This window comes from Pseudorasbora parva, chromosome 20 (genome assembly GCF_024679245.1).
Source record: "Pseudorasbora parva isolate DD20220531a chromosome 20, ASM2467924v1, whole genome shotgun sequence".
In the NCBI taxonomy this organism is placed as follows: Eukaryota; Metazoa; Chordata; class Actinopteri; order Cypriniformes; family Gobionidae; genus Pseudorasbora; species Pseudorasbora parva.
In genome coordinates, this window is record NC_090191.1 from 30,801,451 (window position 1) to 30,819,442 (window position 17,992).

At 37.2% G+C, this 17,992-nt stretch overlaps 1 protein-coding gene across 2 annotated transcripts in view; it reads left to right on the forward strand.

Moving 5' to 3' along the window:
- Positions 1-17,779, forward strand: part of nrf1 (nuclear respiratory factor 1) — a 20,874-nt gene extending 3,095 nt beyond the window's left edge. The window contains exons 4-12 of one of the 2 annotated variants that reach the window (XM_067427185.1): positions 113-239; positions 337-480; positions 3,559-3,717; positions 5,190-5,393; positions 6,167-6,268; positions 6,401-6,558; positions 7,653-7,694; positions 8,552-8,676; positions 16,271-17,779. In XM_067427185.1, the coding sequence (XP_067283286.1) occupies positions 113-239; positions 337-480; positions 3,559-3,717; positions 5,190-5,393; positions 6,167-6,268; positions 6,401-6,558; positions 7,653-7,694; positions 8,552-8,676; positions 16,271-16,431 (1,222 nt within the window). In that variant the 3' untranslated portion in view covers positions 16,432-17,779. The remainder of the gene's footprint in view (positions 1-112; positions 240-336; positions 481-3,558; positions 3,718-5,189; positions 5,394-6,166; positions 6,269-6,400; positions 6,559-7,652; positions 7,695-8,551; positions 8,677-16,270) is intronic. The other variant, XM_067427186.1, reaches the window with a different exon arrangement.
- The last annotated feature ends 213 nt before the right edge of the window (positions 17,780-17,992 follow it).

Here is a 17,992-nt window from a genome sequence, read left to right on the forward strand (position 1 = left end):
TTTATGAATGTAATTAACAAATGTTAACAGTGTAAACTTATTGTAGTGTTGCCATGCTTTTTTAAGAATTTTAGTCAACAATAACAACACTGATTTGTTGCTCCGTCTGCAGGAAGCTGAGAGCGACTCTAGACGAGTACACGACGCGGGTTGGCCAGCAGGCCATTGTGCTGTGCATCTCTCCCTCTAAACCAAACCCTGTGTTTAGAGTATTTGGAGCGGCACCATTAGAGAATGTGGTGAGTATTTTAACTGTGCATTTCCACTTCATAGCATTTGCATATTGTTAAATATTGTTTCTAATTTGATCGTTGTTTTGGTATGTCCTGTGATCAGGTGAGGAAATACAAAAGCATGATCCTGGAGGATCTGGAAAACGCTTTGGCTGAACATGCGCCCCCTGGTGGTGGGGAGCTCACCTCCGAACTGCCTCCACTGACTATTGACGGCATACCAGTGTCTGTGGACAAGATGACACAGGTGGGCACCAGGTGGCAATATGAGCCAGGAATCTTCTGCTTTGCCATTCAAATTAGCTTTTTCTAGACTCGAGGGGCAGCAGTTAGTCGAGTCGTAGAAGTCATCTTACCACTACAGGGCTTTAGCACAGGTTACTTTTAATTTTGACCTGATATAAGAGGCATAACCAGTTCAACCTTTTAATTTACTAGCTAGCCCATTACTCACTACCCCACATGCTGCCTGCTGATAGCTGATGTCCCTCAGGACACACCTTGCTTAGTTTGTGGCAGTTGGAGGCAGGTCTGTGCAGGGATCATCAGGTGAGGCTTGTACGCGCGAGTAATTATCCGGCACACCATGGCCGAGCACAGAGGTTTCTGATTGGCTCCCAAGTGGATTAAGAGCAAAGCAGGGGGAGGGAATGGGCAGCTGATCGGTGTGTTTGGGGGCGTGAGATTCCTCTTAATTCCTTCGCCATGTAATTAGACCATCTGCACAAACACAAGGAAGCGCCTACAACCCATGATGCCTTTGTGGACAGTCTGTTACATGACTTTGAACACTGTACTTAACATCAGTATTTGTTAAGTTCAGGTTTTTGCTTTTATCATGATTTACTTTTGTACTTTAAGATTTTTTTAATTCAGTATATATATTTTAATATAGTGCAGTGTGTGTGTGGATGGATGGATGGATGGATGGATGTCCTGGAGGACCCCCAGCACAGCACATTTTGTATGTCTTCCTCATCTGAGGCCGCATTTAGACTGTAGGTTATGATGCTCAATTCCAATTTGGTGACTATATTTTGACGACCCGCTTACATCATCTTTTAAAAGCGACCCATATCCGATATTTACACTATACACTGGCGAAATCGCCCAAGACGTTCTGACCCTGAAAAGGAAGTGGTGCAATATGCAATGAACACCATAAGTGCAGACGAAATGATAATTATTATAATGTTTCGCTTTCCGCAAAAATCTTTAAAGGTCAGCGAAACGTTGCTCTCATAGTGCGGAGAAAAAGGAGCAGAGCCCTTATTGCATGTGATTCGCCTCCGTCCCTTATTCAATTGCATACGACTCGCATTTACTGGGGAATATCCGATTTGACCGCTTACATGGCAGACACAAATGCACGTATCCGAATCATATCGAATTTATTAACACTTAAGAATGAGGCCTGAATCCGATCTGAGGATATCAGAATTCATGCAGGTTTTTTTTTTCCTGCTTACAAGTTCGCATGTCACATCCGATCTGTGCCACATGAGAGGCAAAAATCGGAATTGGGTCACTTGAACTATGCAGTGTAAATGGGGCCCAACATACCTGATTCAACAAAACACATAATATTAATAATATTGCAGCCTTCACTGCAAACTGGGCCGAACATGCACATCATCAAAGTCATGATTCATGATATGAAACGTTATCATTATCATGTAGAAACTAAGAAATTGATTTGATCTATTCAGATATTTATTTTGTCACGGAGTGTAAAGAGTTAAAAAACGTGAAGTTAGAGTAGTTCAGAACCACAATTAATGGTCTGGTTTCTATAACTTTCACTTAGGAGCATAAATCGGACTTTAAACTTGAAATTAAATAAAGATTTATTGTGATAGTTCTCAATATTGACTGATATGAGAACTTGTATGGTGATATTTTTTGGCCATATCGCCCAGCCCTAATACAAATACTAATACAAGTATACGTTTTCTAGGTATGCTTAAATATTTGACTAATCTTAGTGTGTGCCGTTTGAAATAATATTAAAAAAATTCTTATCCAGCAGTCACAACTGGAAAAGTCATGTCACTTATATTTTAACAATATAAATTGTATCAGATTTTTTTTTTTGTCTCCGGAAATCCTTCTCTACTAGCTGTTGGCCATGTTGTTGTCTGTCACCGTCCAATGTCAGGCTTAGAGGAAGTGTTTGTGTTTGTGACAGTGAGAGAGTGGGTGGGAGGGAGGGAGAAGCTCTTTTGGGAACTGCTTTATTCCTCCCAAGCCAAATTTAGCCTGTGATGTCGAGGTGAACAGACGTTGCTACAGAGTGCTGGGCAGTACAATCCCTAGCCTGCCTACGGAATTACCAAGGGCACTGAGGGCGCTGGGATAAACTCCACCTCCCTCACCCTCAGGACGGAGCTGGCGCTGGGCTAATAGACTGCCCCATACAACTCAGTGTTGTTTTAAAAAGCACAAGCCAATGGACATTTCAAACTAAAAAAAATCAAAGCCCCTTTATTGTAATGTTAATACATTTAACTATTTGTTACAAACATTCTACCTAAAGCAATATGCATCATTGTAAAATGTGAGTACTGAATTAAACACTTTTATTTCTTGGTTTTATTGATTTGTATTCATACAGATTTTTCCTTGAATCTGTTTAACCATTCATTGCTGTCTTTACACTTTAAAGAGACAGTAAATATGTTGTTTATGACATTAAAGAGGAAGTTGTTTGTAATTTTGTTATTTATCATGTTTTATTTCAGCAATTACTTCAGTCCTCATTGTCACATGTTCCTTCAGAAATCTTTTTAATATGCTGATTTGGTGCTTAAGAAATATTTCTTATCAATATTGAAACCATTTGTGCTACTTAATATTTTTGTGGCAACTGTAATGCATTTTTTTAAGACTTGGAGATAAAGTTCAAAGAGCAGCATTTATTTGAAACGAAAATCTTTTAAAAACAATCTTACTAACCCCAAACTTTTGAACGGTAGTGTACCAACGTCTTAACAGTGTTTATTAATTTGTTGTCTACATAATCTATAGTTCAGTGTATGTTTCATCTTCTCAATCTCCTGCAGTCAGTGCGCAGTGGAGCCTCACTCATAGATTAATCTTTAAATAGAAACCTAATAGTCTACTTTTAGCTTTTCACAAGCTATATGTGTGGGCAGACTGTCTGCACTCAGTTGCAGAATGAAGGGGGGAAAAAAATCAATGGCTTGCTGTTTCCAAAGTGTTTTCACACAAATTAAATTTTTCCAGAGGCCCATCATGCACTCTGCTACTCCCAGTTTAAAATCTCCCACAGTGAATTTGTGCTCTTTTTTTTTTGCTTTTTCAGGCCCAGCTCAGAGCATTCATTCCAGAAATGCTAAAGTATTCCACGGGCCGTGGGAAGCCTGGCTGGGGGAAAGAGAGCTGCAAGCCCATCTGGTGGCCGGAGGACATTCCTTGGGCCAATGTACGCAGTGACGTCCGAACAGAGGAGCAGAAACAGAGGGTAGTGTTGGGTGCTTTACACAAAATAGTTCTATAGTATATTTTGACCAGCAATATGTTACGTTTTTAGGTTTTACCGTATTCTATATGTATTTGCATAATTAAATATCATTTTACAAATTTGCATATTGCATTGTGTGTATATCTATTTTGTGCTGTCAAAATTAGCACATTAACGCATGCAATTAATTCAGATTAACACGTTAAAAATGTACGCAATTAACGCAGCATCTGTTTTTTTTTCTGTCATTGTTTGGCTAGCATTGCATTATATGATCCCGCCCTTATTCATGCAAATGCTTTTAAACCATTCAAGCGATTAACAAACAATAACAGAATTATGCAAAAATGCTTGTTTTGTATTCTCACAAGAGCAGTCTTAAATTAGTTAAATAACATCTCAAAATAAACTTGAAGAGTTGTGAGAAGTAAATGAGATGCAGTAGCCTAATAAACCAGTTGCTGTGATGTCTGTCATTAGTGTTATTCAAAGAACAAAGGTAACAGAGAAATTGTAGCTTTAATAAGGATTAATCCATATTTCATTTATTTATGCTGTGCAGACTGTTTGATCATTTTGTTAAATTTGTCCTACCTGCTTGGCGGGTAATCATATATTTATTATAACGGGTTTATGTGAAGATTGTTTTAAATTCCTTTTAAGTCTAATACATTTTGAATGTCTATCATTAATGTTACAAAAACGAATTTCATAGAGACATCAGTAGGTGGCCTTAACTACTATGTACTTACAAGTACATGTACATGTTACAAGTACTTATTGTGCTCATATTGTAATGCAACATTTTTTTGCTGATATTGTGGTGGGATACGGGTTAAGATATTAGGGACGTGTGGTGGTGTGGGTAAGTTTAAGGGTAGGGTTAGGTGTAAGGGAAGGGTCAACAGTGTAATTATAAATGTAACTACAGAAATTAAAATTAAGTACAATGTAAAAACATTTATGTACACATACACAATTACTGCATTGGATCAAATTATTAAAATGTTAGTATGTAGTAGTAGTGATATTGGCCTTTGTTCATAAAAAGATACCTTTACAACTAATATAAAAAAAACTGTCTTTAAGTTGTTTCTACATTTATTTGGAGAGTAACTGTTCAAATTTCTATAATATAAAAATATTAACTTAAAAATTACAGAATTTCTTTTGATTCATTTGTAAAAAAAATTTTTAAAATAATATTTGACAGCACGCACATGTGTAATATTTAATCAATTTCATTTGTTAAAATGCATAAAAATAACAATACACAGTAATAAAAAACAATATTTACCCACATATATTTTTACTTGTATGAAGAGGGCTGATTGATGACTAAATGGCTGAATTGTTGAATCAGCCACACCATAGTTTTGTCAGCGTTCCACAAAATGACGTCTGAATTGAAGCAAATGAGCTAAAGCTTGCATCATCTTGATTTATCGAGGGCTTATTTCCGTTGGAAACAGGTGTCATGGACGCAAGCCCTGAGGACTATTGTTAAAAACTGCTATAAGCAGCATGGGAGAGAGAACCTGCTCTACGCCTTTGAGGACCAGGTTACCACACAGCAAGTTGCCACAACAGCCACCCACAGCATTGCGCACCTAGTGCCATCACAGACCGTAGTGCAGACGATTAGTAATCCTGATGGAACCGTCTCGCTCATACAGGTGAGCTCAGGTCCCAGCTGTGGTAACAACCACACGGTTGTTTTTGACTACAGTATATACAAGAAGACGACTTCATTTAGAATAGAGGGAGATCAAAATGCTAAAAAACGAATGTGTAACATTAAACTATCAAATATATACAGTTTACTGCCTTAATACATTTAATTGTGTGTACGTGATAGATCAAAAGTGACAGTAAAGACATTCACATTGCAACAAAAAGAAATCTGATTCATATAAATGCTATTTTAAACTTTCTATTGGTTATATAGTTCAGAAAATTATTCTCAAAAATATTAAGCAGCACAACTTTTTTTAACATTGATAATAATTAGCAATGTTTCTTGAGCACCCAGTCAGCATTTCTGAAGAATCGTGTGTCTGAAGTCTGGAGTAATGATGCTGAAAATTCATCTTTGCTATCACAGGAATAAATTACATTTTAAAATATATTCAAATATACAACACTTATATTAATTTGAAATGATAATTCACAGTATTACTGTATTTTTGATCAAATAAATGCAGCTTTGGTGTGCATAAGAGACTAAAACATTAAAAATAAAAATTATGCTTATATATATATATATATATATATATATATATATATATATATATATATATATATATATATATATATATATATATATATATATATATATATATAAATTATATAATATTTTAAATTTTATATAAAAAAAGAAAAAAGTTCGAATTTTCACCAGTTGGTCACATTACAGTATCCTAACATCCAAATTTGGACTGATCAAAAGGTCGGCACTGGAGCCACGGTAGCAACACTGGCAGATGCGTCAGAATTGCCAGGCACAGTGACAGTCGCCCAGGTGAATTACTCTACAGTGACGGATGGAGAGGTAATGTCAACACACTTTCTTATCTGAATATTCCATGAGTTTGCATCTTGTGCGTGCTCTGTCCTGTCCGTACACACTGTGCCTTTATGTGACATCTCCCTTCACACCTGTTATTTTAATTCTGTCTCTAAGGTGGAGCAAAATTGGGCCACACTACAGGGAGGCGAGATGACCATCCAGACCACGCAAGCGTCGGAGGCCACGCAGGCTGTGGCTTCTTTAGCCGAAGCTGCGGTTGCTGCATCACAAGAGATGCAACAGGGGGCAACAGTTACCATGGCACTCAACAGGTACTCATGGGAAGTTGAGGTGAAGTTGGGGTCGGGGAAAGAGAGAAAGGAAATACTGAACCGCAGCAGCATCTAGGTGCAGGTTTAAGTCCCCAGGGTCTTATTAACAGGCCTCACCTGAGCCTGTCCTCCTGTTTATCACAAGGAGGTAGCAGCAGCCCAGAAATACAGCACAGCGGGAACAATTGGATCATACTCCATTCCCACAACAATTAAGCTGAAGAAGCGTTGTTTTCTGCTCAACAGTCTTCATTAAAGCAGTACATCCACTATCAGCCTGTTTAGCACAGTCAGGGCATCAAAAAAGGTTTTCTTTTGTTACTAGCCCCTTATTTTTGCCATTATCTCAAAGGGAATCATTCGGGATAGACAATCTTTGGACTCTGTTTGTATTGGACGCCCATTTCTGCCACATAAGAAAAAAAATTATGCTTTGATTGAATTTCAAATTATATGTATATAAAAAAACTCATAGGTATAAGTGGAAATGATCATGTTCTAAAATAACAAGTCAACATTGAGATTAAAAAGGAAGTTAGTTAAAAGTCTTGACAAAATTGACGTCAGTGTCAATCTTGAATGTTTATCTCAATTATGATTTAGAAAGCTGAAATTATGACATACTGTGTTGTAATTGACATTTTCGTCACTTCATGTAATTTTTGAATGTTATAATAATGACAAACTCAGTATGTCAATTATTTTTGTATAATTATGACTTAGTGTGTCAATTTCGACTTAAGTCATTGCTTCTTTTATCTGAGATTATAAAATGGTAAAATCAAAATTATGAAAAAAAAATCATAAGTTATTATGATTTGACTTGTATCATAAGAAATTTTGTTCTAATTGAGTTATGACTTGGTGTCATTATTTTGTTTTAACTTTTATCGGTAACACTTTACAACAGTGGTTTTCAACCTGTGTGTTGCGACGATATTGCAGGGGGAAATAAATATTAAACTGTTACTGTGTGTTCAGCTCGCTGATTGGTTGTGTTAAGAATAAACCACCAATTTATCTGCCATGCTTTTGCTGCATACAGTTACTGTAGAATACAACCGATTTAAACATGGATAAATGGTTATCAACAGGGTCGCTGAAAAGGACAAATGCAGAAGTTTCTTCATCTACAAGTAAGGATAAATCTTCAGCAATGCATGACATCAAAATTCATTGGTAATAACCTAGCACTAGTCTTCACATGTGTGGGAGCGGAGAACATACAGCTACAGCTCTGTTTTGCTCAAATGAGGCTTTATATTATTTAGCATATTTTAGGTTTATTTTTTTTAAATGTGCAACTTTTTTTTTCCTTATCCTGACATGCAGTGCTTAGTAAATGCTAAACAACATCAAAGATTTGTAGCCAAACTTTGTGTAGCCAATCACAGACATGTCTTTTGAATTATTGAACGCAGTGGCCAATCAGGGGTTTCTAAATTAGTCATGGTCCACTCAACGCTCTTTTGTTCAGTGCTGGCTTGTGCAAGCTCGCAAATCCCCTCATTTTAACAAACAAAGTGTAGACACGATTTAAAGAGATTTATTGTGCAGTGTAGACAGCTGCATTTGCAGCGTGTATGTGGCATTTAATCAATGATGAATTCGCTTTCTCAATTTCAGTGATTGGCATAGCGAATATAGCAATGGAAGGGAAAAATCTGATATGTGCACTAAGGTTAGAGCACCCGATTTGATTCTGGAAACGGGCCTGCATTTTCTGTTCAGATTATGGCCAGTTGACCAGGGCATCTCTACTTATGTGTCAGAAATGGGCGACCGTATTTTGGACCTCTTATCACGAGAGCCAGAATAATTTGTATAGAACAGTGGTTATCATTTATTGGTTCCTATTGAGTGACTTCCTGCACTAGGGGGCAGTACACACCAATTCACATCAATACACCTCAAATCCTGCATAAGTATTGCATGTTTATGAAAGCTGAGTTATCGTGAGATTATTTCCTTAATTTACGTCTGTGTGTTGCAGTGAAGCAGCAGCTCACGCAGTGGCGACGTTAGCGGAAGCGACTCTTCAGGGCGGAGGACAGATCGTGTTGGCAGGAGAAACGGCGGCCGCAGTAGGAGCTTTAACTGGAGTTTCGGATGGCAGTGGTATGAATTCCTGCTGTATATCACAATAAACCACACACTCTACCAGCCTGGCATGCTCAAGTACACAACAAACAGGAAAGTTTTGGGGCAGGCAAACATGATGAAACATCCCTTTCGTCAGCACTCATTTAGTATGTAAGGGAACGAACGTATGGGTCTCAGGTAAGGTGTGTTAGAGCGCAAGGAAGTCAGTGGAGGTCTATTGTAATCCCCGGGGTGTTTGTGGGACAGATGGTGACTCCAGCCTCTACACTTCTCGCTAATCCTTGCTTTGACTCAACCACTAAGCGCTCTGCATATGCACGGCACCCTCCAGTACTGCTGCTTACACATGCATTAGCAGCCATGTTACAATCCAATTGCAGTGCTGATGTGTACTATAGGCATTCGTTACAACGTAGTGGCACATGACACGTTTCCTTTTTTAGCTACGATAAACTAGGTTCGATTGGAAGAAGCTAGAAAATCGACATATATATATATATATATATATATATATATATATATATATATATATATATATATATATATATATATATATATATATTTCCTCTTCTGACCATAACATCCTTCAAGATAAAGTGGAGTGCCACTTGCAACCGATTTCCTTAACAACCAGGAATTTGGCATTTATTTGAAAAATTGTGGCAGAGAAATTTAAGATTACAAAGACAAATAATTTTTTAAGGGATACACCAATATTAAGATTCTGGCCGATGCAATAAGCTGATAAATCTTGTCATGTTATGGCCAATAGTCAAATGACCACAATCAAAATTCATAACACTTTATAATAAGGTTCAAGTTGTTAACATTAGTTAACTACATGAACTACCAATGAAAGGCATTTCTTAATCTTGGGTTTGTTCATTTAATTTACTAATACATTATTAAAATCAAAAGTTGTTAATATTATTTAATGGACCAGCTAACATAAACTAACAATAAACAGTATTTTTATTAACTAATGTTTATAAATAATTACTGTAACAAATCTGTTGTCAAATCTGTTTACACATCCAGATTCACACAATTATAAAGTGCATCATTGGGATGGGCATTCACTTAGTGTCATGTGCTTTGCTTGGCTATAGGAACATTAAATTAAAGATTTAAATGTAAATTTTACGATATTCAATATCTACCGATAAACTAGTAGACAATTGATATGGTCCATTTTGCTAATTAGTTTATAATATACACTAATAATTCATCAATAACAATAAGGAAAAGAACATCCATTAGGAAATTAAGCAAATGGGGTATATATTGCTTTAATGTTCATTTTAATGGATAAAGTGGTTCCGCTCCAAAGTTGGTCCAATCATACCTGGCCATATCCCAGTGACCTATCATACCTAGTGTCCTGGCTCACTCCGTTGCCCCCATTGACCATAGAGAAGCCCCCCTCCTAACCCCTCGAGGAACCCTCTTAAAGGGCTTTGATCCTCTCCATTATCAGTGCATAGTCTAATCACAGAGCCAGCTGTCAGCACCGGGAAGCCCAGTCTATAAAACACACGCAATCTCACATGACATTAAGAGAATAGACAGGAGCAAGGGCTGTATTTAAACATAAAAGCTGATTAGCAGGCATTAAAACTACATTTAAAGACATGGGCGTCAGGCCTTTCCCCACTTTTGTTAGGAATATATGACCACTGCCGTCCGTTGTAAGTTTTTTAGCAATTCTACAGATGCATACAATAATTTAACTACATAGTGACCTATACTTTTTGGTCCCACCGCCTAGAGGAGATTTTATACTCACTATATCTTGATTGACCATTTGTTGATGGCTTTTTTTTCACCCCTTGCCATCTTTATGATGTGTAAATTAAGCAAAGCTGTGGCTTGATGAGATGTCACTTTATATAACATTGTACACCAGTAACCTTTCTGGAGGAGCGCAGTAAAGTGGGTTTTAGTACGTCCCGTTTCTCAAATACGTAACCGAGCACGTTGACTGACTGCTCATCTAAACCAGCAGCAAGTCCTATAGAGCCACCTCTGCCCTAAACGAGGCCCTCACCTTTTAAGCTGCGCAATTATGCCTAATTTACGCTACAGCACGAGGAGGTTTGTGAGAGCGTAGTCAACAACAGACACTTGACGGACAGTCAGCGTTTATTGACCTTATTCAATCAGTGAAATGGCAGTGCGGGTGCAGCTTTGAAGTGGCCGGTCTGAGGTAATCGTGACTGATTCACGTTTCCTGCTCCAATGCCCCTCTTTCACTCCGTAAGCCTTGTAGAAACCCTCAATGTCAGAGTGATTGAGGGTTTGTAGGCTCTTCGCTCAAAAACACAATGCTTCCAAACTCCCCGTCAATTAAAGAGACTCGATGCGATTAAGAGAAATCAGAGCATTTGGACCGAACCACTTTTTTCTGAACCAACTGATTTTCTGATGTTCTTTTTAAGGGGTGAATCTCACAAATACATGTCTTGAGTTTTTGTCAAAAGAAAAATGTGTATACATATTTAAAAAAAAAAAAAAAAAAAACTAGTTAATGTAAACACAAAGCATGATTTGTGCGTGCGTTCTGTCTTAAAGTGATAGCATCCTAATAATCTGGTTACTGTCTGCATTTGTTATTCAAACAACAACAAAATCACTAACTGTTCTTGAACTTTAAAAATGATATGAAGATTATGCAGTGTTATTTATTTGATTTGCCTACTTTATTACATTTCGGTACCTGAAAACTATTAGACCTGCTTGAAGAGCACTGTTTGTTTCATTTCTATCTGTCTTGTATTTATTTGTGCCATTACTTGTCATTTGATTGATAGTTCTTTATTACTTCCTGTTTACTTGTCTTTAAAAATGTAGGCTATTACATTCGTGTTACTTAAAGGGTTAGTTCACCCAAAAATTAAATTTATGTTATTAATGACTCCCCTAATGTCGTTCCACACCCGTAAGACCTCCGCTCATCTTTGGAACACAGTTGAAGATATTTTATATACCGAGAACGTATGAAAGTGTATGCACACTATACTGTCCGTGTCCATAAACATAATAAAAACATCATCAAAGTTGTCCATATGTGACATCAGTTAGTTAGTTTAGTGGTTCTCAAACCTGTCCTGGGGACCCCTCACCACTGCACATTTTGCATGTCTCCCTCATCAGACACCCAATTCAAGTCTTGGAGTCTCTACTAATGAGCTGATGATTTGAATCAGGTGTGTTTGATGAGGGAGACATGCTAAATGTGTTGGGGGTCCACAGGACCGGTTTGAGAAAAGATTCGAACAACATTTAAAAGTCGTAGTTTTTGTTATTTTTGGACCAAAATGTATTTTCGATGCTTCAAGGGATTCTAATTAACTAACTGATGTCACATATGGACTACTTTGATGATGTTTTTATTCCCTTTCTGGACATGGACAGTATAGTGTGCATACACTTCCATACGCTCTTGGACTAAATATAAAATATATTAAACTGTGTTCCAAAGATGAACGGAGGTCTTTCGGGTGTGAAAGGACATTAGGTTGAGTCATTAATGACATACATTTAATTTTTGGGCGTTTTAGTCACAGCTAAAACATTTTAGTCGTTTTAGCTGTGGTATCGAAATTGGAATAGAGGGTTGTGAATTTTCACTAGCATCTACAATTTTAGTGTCTTTAACTGCCTGTTTGTCATGAAAAATTTTATTGAAAAAATGTATTTTTGGCCAGTAAATTTTCCTAAATCACCGGTCATTGGATATATTATTTATGTTAAGTATTTTACATAATAGTAATTAATAGTTTATTTTTACATTGTGTTTTATATTTAAATATACACTAATGACAACTGAGTGTCATTAGGGGCCAAGCACCGAAGGTGCGGAGGCACCTATTGAAATCGTTAGTGTTCCTATTATTATTCTGCTTCTTCTTCTTTTTCCGCCATAGGAGTCTCTGGCAGCCCATAGAACCGTATGGTAAAAAGTTGTGAAATTTGGCACACTCATAGAGGCCAGTCTGAGCTGTCACTATAGCAAATTTGGTGCCTCTAACTCAATCCCTCTAGCGCCACCACCTGTCCAAAGTTTCACTCATATTTATGCTTATAACTTTTGACCCCTAAGGGCTAGAAACAAAATTCTTTTTTCATCGGATTCCTTGGCTCAAGCCGATTCGATTTCACCCTATGATGTCATTTTCCGGTATGCAAATTTTCCCGCCATTTTGAATTTTCTGAAAAACCTACTTTTTCGAACTCCTCCTAGGCCGTTGCTCCGATTTTCACGAAAATTGAAACAGATCATCTTCAGAGCATGTTGACAAAAAGTTATGGAATTCAAGTTGATTCGTCCAATCGTTTTCAATAAACGCACAAACAAATTTTACGTGGAGGTTGCAAAAACACACTAAAGGCTATATCTCCGCAACGCTTTATCGTATTCAAACCAACCTTGGTACATGTCATCACAAGCATGACTTGAAGCAACATGCAGCGTTTCGGCGCAGCGCCACCTACCTGTCCGGAGATACGAAAAATGCCTATTTTGGCTTATAACTTCTGAACCGTTTATCCAAAAATCATAAAATTGGTCTCATTAGATTCAGGGCGTCATGCCGAGTCGACTGATATCCAATTTTACCATGTCGGCCATTTTGGATGTCGGCCATTTTGAATTATGTGCAAAAATGCTGTATTTTATGAACGCATGAACAGATTGTTATGAAACTTGGTATGGGTCATCACCACGATGCCCTGAAGTAGCCTGAGAAGTTTCGAAACAGCGCCACCTAGTGGAGAATTTTTTTTTTCAAACGCTTATAACTTTGGGTGTGGTTGACATATTTTGATGGGAGTGTGTTTTTTGGTCTCCTGAATCCTTGCCGACTCCAACGATACCAGACTTGCCAGGTTTCGGCATATGGTTTGCGCAGAGTTGTAATTTAGTGCTTAAAAAACATTTGCTGATATCTTCGAAACCGCTAGTCCGATCGAGACGAAACCAGCCTCAGAAGTTCGGAAACATAGGTCGATAGCTATACGCTAATGCCCAAATCTCAAAATATTGATAGTAAGGGGTAGTAAAATCCAATCAAAGTCAGGTGTCAGTCATTTTTTACGTGTTTTTTCATATAAATGTCTATAACTCCAAAACAAAATGAAATATTTTCACCAAACTTGACACACATATGTATGGGCTCACTACGAGGACACATAAAAAAATTGGTGGGATTGTGCCTCTTGGTGGCGCTATAATAAAACAAAACATGAAATTCCCATTGACTTCAATGCAGTATTACGGTTTAAAATGCTAATGCTATAATTTAAGAATGCACTAGTGTATCATTACAAAACTCGGTATGTGTCTTCCGCTCTATGTCCCGAACATATTCAAAAAGTTTCGGGGCAGCGCCACCTTGTGGTCAAAAGTTGTAATAAAATGTACAAAAATGCTAATAACTTTTGATTAAATTAGCCTATTGTAATGAGACTGGTCATAATACATTCATTGGCTCATGCCGAGAAGATAGATACCAATTTTGCCATATTTTGCAAACATATCTGTGCTCCATCTTGTTATTTGTTAAAAATCTACTTTTTCAAACTCATCCTAGACCGTTTGTCCGATTTTCACCAAAATTGATCCGTATCGTCTTCAGACCATGCTGACAAATAGTTATGGATTTCGGATTGATAGACAAAACAGTTTTCATATACCACTGCAACAGAGTTGAGCCATGATGCAAAAATTACTCTTGAGGCTGTATCTCTGCAATGCTTTGACATATTGACACCAAACTTTGCATGTGTCATTGTCATCTCAATCTGACTAAACCACATCAGTTTCGTAACAGTGACACCTATTGGTCGAAAGTGATAAACCATTAAACCATTATTATTGACTGTATTTAAAATTTGACTGCTATTTTGCCTAAAATCAACTTAATAGGTCCTTAATGGCTCATTGTTGCAGTTGGCTTGAGACTTCCAGCCATGCTGGCATGTCTTGTCTTCTTCTTTGCGCTTGGCCCCGATAATGGCTGCTTGCAGCTATATTTATCATTTGTCATTGTTGATAACACTTTATTTTAGTGTCCTTGTTACATTACAAGACTTACCATTGTAATAACTATAAATTATCCATAATTACATGCAACCAAACCCTCATCCTAAACCTATATAGTAAGTACATGAAGTTAATTATTGCTTCAATTTATAATTACACTGTAAATAAAGTGTATTTGTTACAGTGTAATCATATATTTAACTACTGAGTAATATTAATTAACTACTTCCTCACTATATAGGGTTAGGAACTTAGGATAGGATTAGGGTTGGAATTATGCATAATTTACTGTTATTACTATGCTAAGTACATGTAACAAGGACACTGTAAAACAAAGTGTTACCAAATAAAGTATAACCTCATTTTTATTATAAACACTTTCTGATTTAAAGTTAAAATAATAAAAAGTATTAAATAAAATATATATATTATTAAATATATTATTAAATAAAAAAAGTACAGAGTGTTCAGGAAGTTCAATAAAAGGTGCTCTATGGGATCAGGGATTGAAACTGATGTAGAACAGTGACGCAAATCTAAGGCACTATTCTTCAAATTATTAAAAAGCCTTTATTTAACTGGCTATTTCATTGTAGAAAATTTAAAAGACACGGGGGGGTGAAAAACAACCTCTGAAGAAGGCTGTTTTGGCCTGCTACATGTGGGTTGTATTTTCTTTATTTAAATGTACATTCATTCACATTTAAAGGGCTTATTGTCATAGCCTTATTACTGCCTAATTTGTCTAATTTTATTAGCCTTTAATTAATAAGGGCGAATAAGTCAAAATAATGCCTGTATAAGATATATTTAAGCTCAAAACCTATCTACTTTTGTGTTCAGCTGTGATTAAAATCGAACATTTAGTTGGTGGTGATCGTGCCGGCACGAAAAGATAAAGTAACTGACAGGCTAAATGAGTTTAGAAATATGACTCTTTCTTTGAGATGCATCGTGAGACTATTTTAAGCACACTTTCATCAGGCCTGCAGGTACGTAACCGTAAGACTTACTCGAAGGGTTGGCGAGTCACCGTTAGTTTCTGACCTTCCGCTTTGCCCGTACGAGCTTGCGGCCCGGACGGATTGCCCACCCTCTCTCCCCATGTGACTGCAGCAGTAATCCAGGCTGCTCCGCTCACAGCTGGGCGTGGAAAGAGAGGTAGATTGAGGAAGAGAGAGGGGTTTACCACGAGTCTGAGAGAGAGAGAGAGAGAGAGAGAGAGAGAGAGAGAGAGAGAGAAACGGAAGCTGGGAGTGGCCGCCTCAATTACTCCATTGTTCCGCATTGCAGTGTGATGCACTTAGCCCTGCCCTCAGCCTCCTTTCTAGGGCCGTATTGTTCAAACTCTTAACATGGCGGCTGGATTGCGCACGCTCTGCGGCCTCATCCCACCGCACTCCAAAAGTCCCCTCCCTCCAACTGTCTCAAGTTACGTGCATCCCAAACCACTAGGCCGCTGGCATCACAGTTGTGCATCTTCAGCTAGATCTGTGAATAGTAACCAAAATGAGTTTATACCCACAGAGATTGTCATACATGTAACGGTTGTTTGTGTCATCCCAGGTCTCGTCCAGATTCCAGTCAGCATGTATCAGACAGTCGTCACCAGTTTGGCCCAGGGAAATCGCCCCGTTCAGGTCGCCATGGCTCCCGTAGCCACGCGCATCGACAACACGGTAACACTTGACGGACAGGCGGTGGAAGTGGTGACCCTAGAACAGTGACATACTCTACCCCTGCAGTTGTGTGGGACAGGAAGTTCAGCGCCTATGTGAAGTGGCTGCCGAACTATAGTGTAAAAATAATATTTGAACCTGTTCACATGCGCCTGTAGGGGTCGGATGGCTTTTTCCTTGTTAATATTATTATTTTTTACTTTGTACACAGTTCTGTCTTATTTTTCTTTTCCCTAGTGTTGTTAAATTTGTTAATCGTTAGTTAATTTTTTTTAGCTGATGTCTGATAAATGTATTGCAACAAAAGAAATGTATCCTCAAAAAAAACAAAAACAAAAACTAACCAAATTTTCAGCCTTCAACAACTGGCATAAATTGTTCCTTTCTCCCCGGATAAGGCGTTAGGTCTGTTTTGCTCACATGTTTTCTCCTCAGTTTTTATCTAGGTTTATGTATATATATATTGTGAACCATCTTGTGCCATATTTGAATCATTTCATTAATATATTATGTGTAAATTGCATTACGATTTTAGTGTTAGATTCCATTGACTACTGAGATGACATGCATGTTTTTTTTTTTGTTTTTTTGTTTTTTTTTTGTAAGTCTGTATAATGTAAAATTCTCTTTGTATGCATTTCACATTAATTCCCAATGTAAAAAAAAAAATGGTATGACCTTGAATAATTGTGTGGTATATTGAATGAGACCACCGTTTCCTGTCGGTACAGAATTGTTCTGAAATTTGAACACTGACGCACAGCGCTATCTATAGACCTTCACTGAATTGTACTATTAATCAATAGCTATAGATGTCGACGACTTACCAATGACAAGGCTGAAGATGTAGCACTCCATATGGTTCAACTTTTATACTTCAGATAATGAACAGATTTTGCATATTCATGGGATGTTAGCATTTTTTGAAACTGATCTTGTTGTGAAACTGCTGGGGGAGATGTTTTATTTATTTTTTATTTATTTTCCTTTAATGTTTTTGGTTAGGCGTGCACTCATATCTTTAGATTAACACATAATCACACGTTGTAAGATTAAGATATGATACAGGGCAAAGTGAATGAACCATAAATTCATATCCCTTTCTTTATCTCTCTTGTATTGTTTCTACAATGCAAATTTGTGTGGCAAATATGGATGTTTTGTTACTGTTTATCACCTCTTCCACTTATAACCCGCTCTACGTTTCTTTCTCCTGGTCCGTTTGAATTTTTATACGTCTGTAAGACTTCACATAATGAGATCCTTTTTATGTAAAATATAAGGTTGATGAAACCGAACTCTCCCATGTTGCCGGTGAAAGAATGATGGTAGCATTGGCAGAGTTCGTCTTTCCCTTTTTATCCAGTCTTGGAAATAAAGTGGCCACTATTCGGAATTGTGCCTTTGAAAATTATTACAGAAAAAGAATCACTGCTGACACAAGGAAAGTGCCTTAATGCTTTAATAACATTCATTAGATTCCACTTTCATTTTTATTTTATTTTTTAGATAGTTTTATAAAGTTAGATGTTTTTTAAAGTTAGATATATACAAAGGAACACTAAGTATTCCTAAATCAATTCATTATAAACAATATAACAAGAAATAA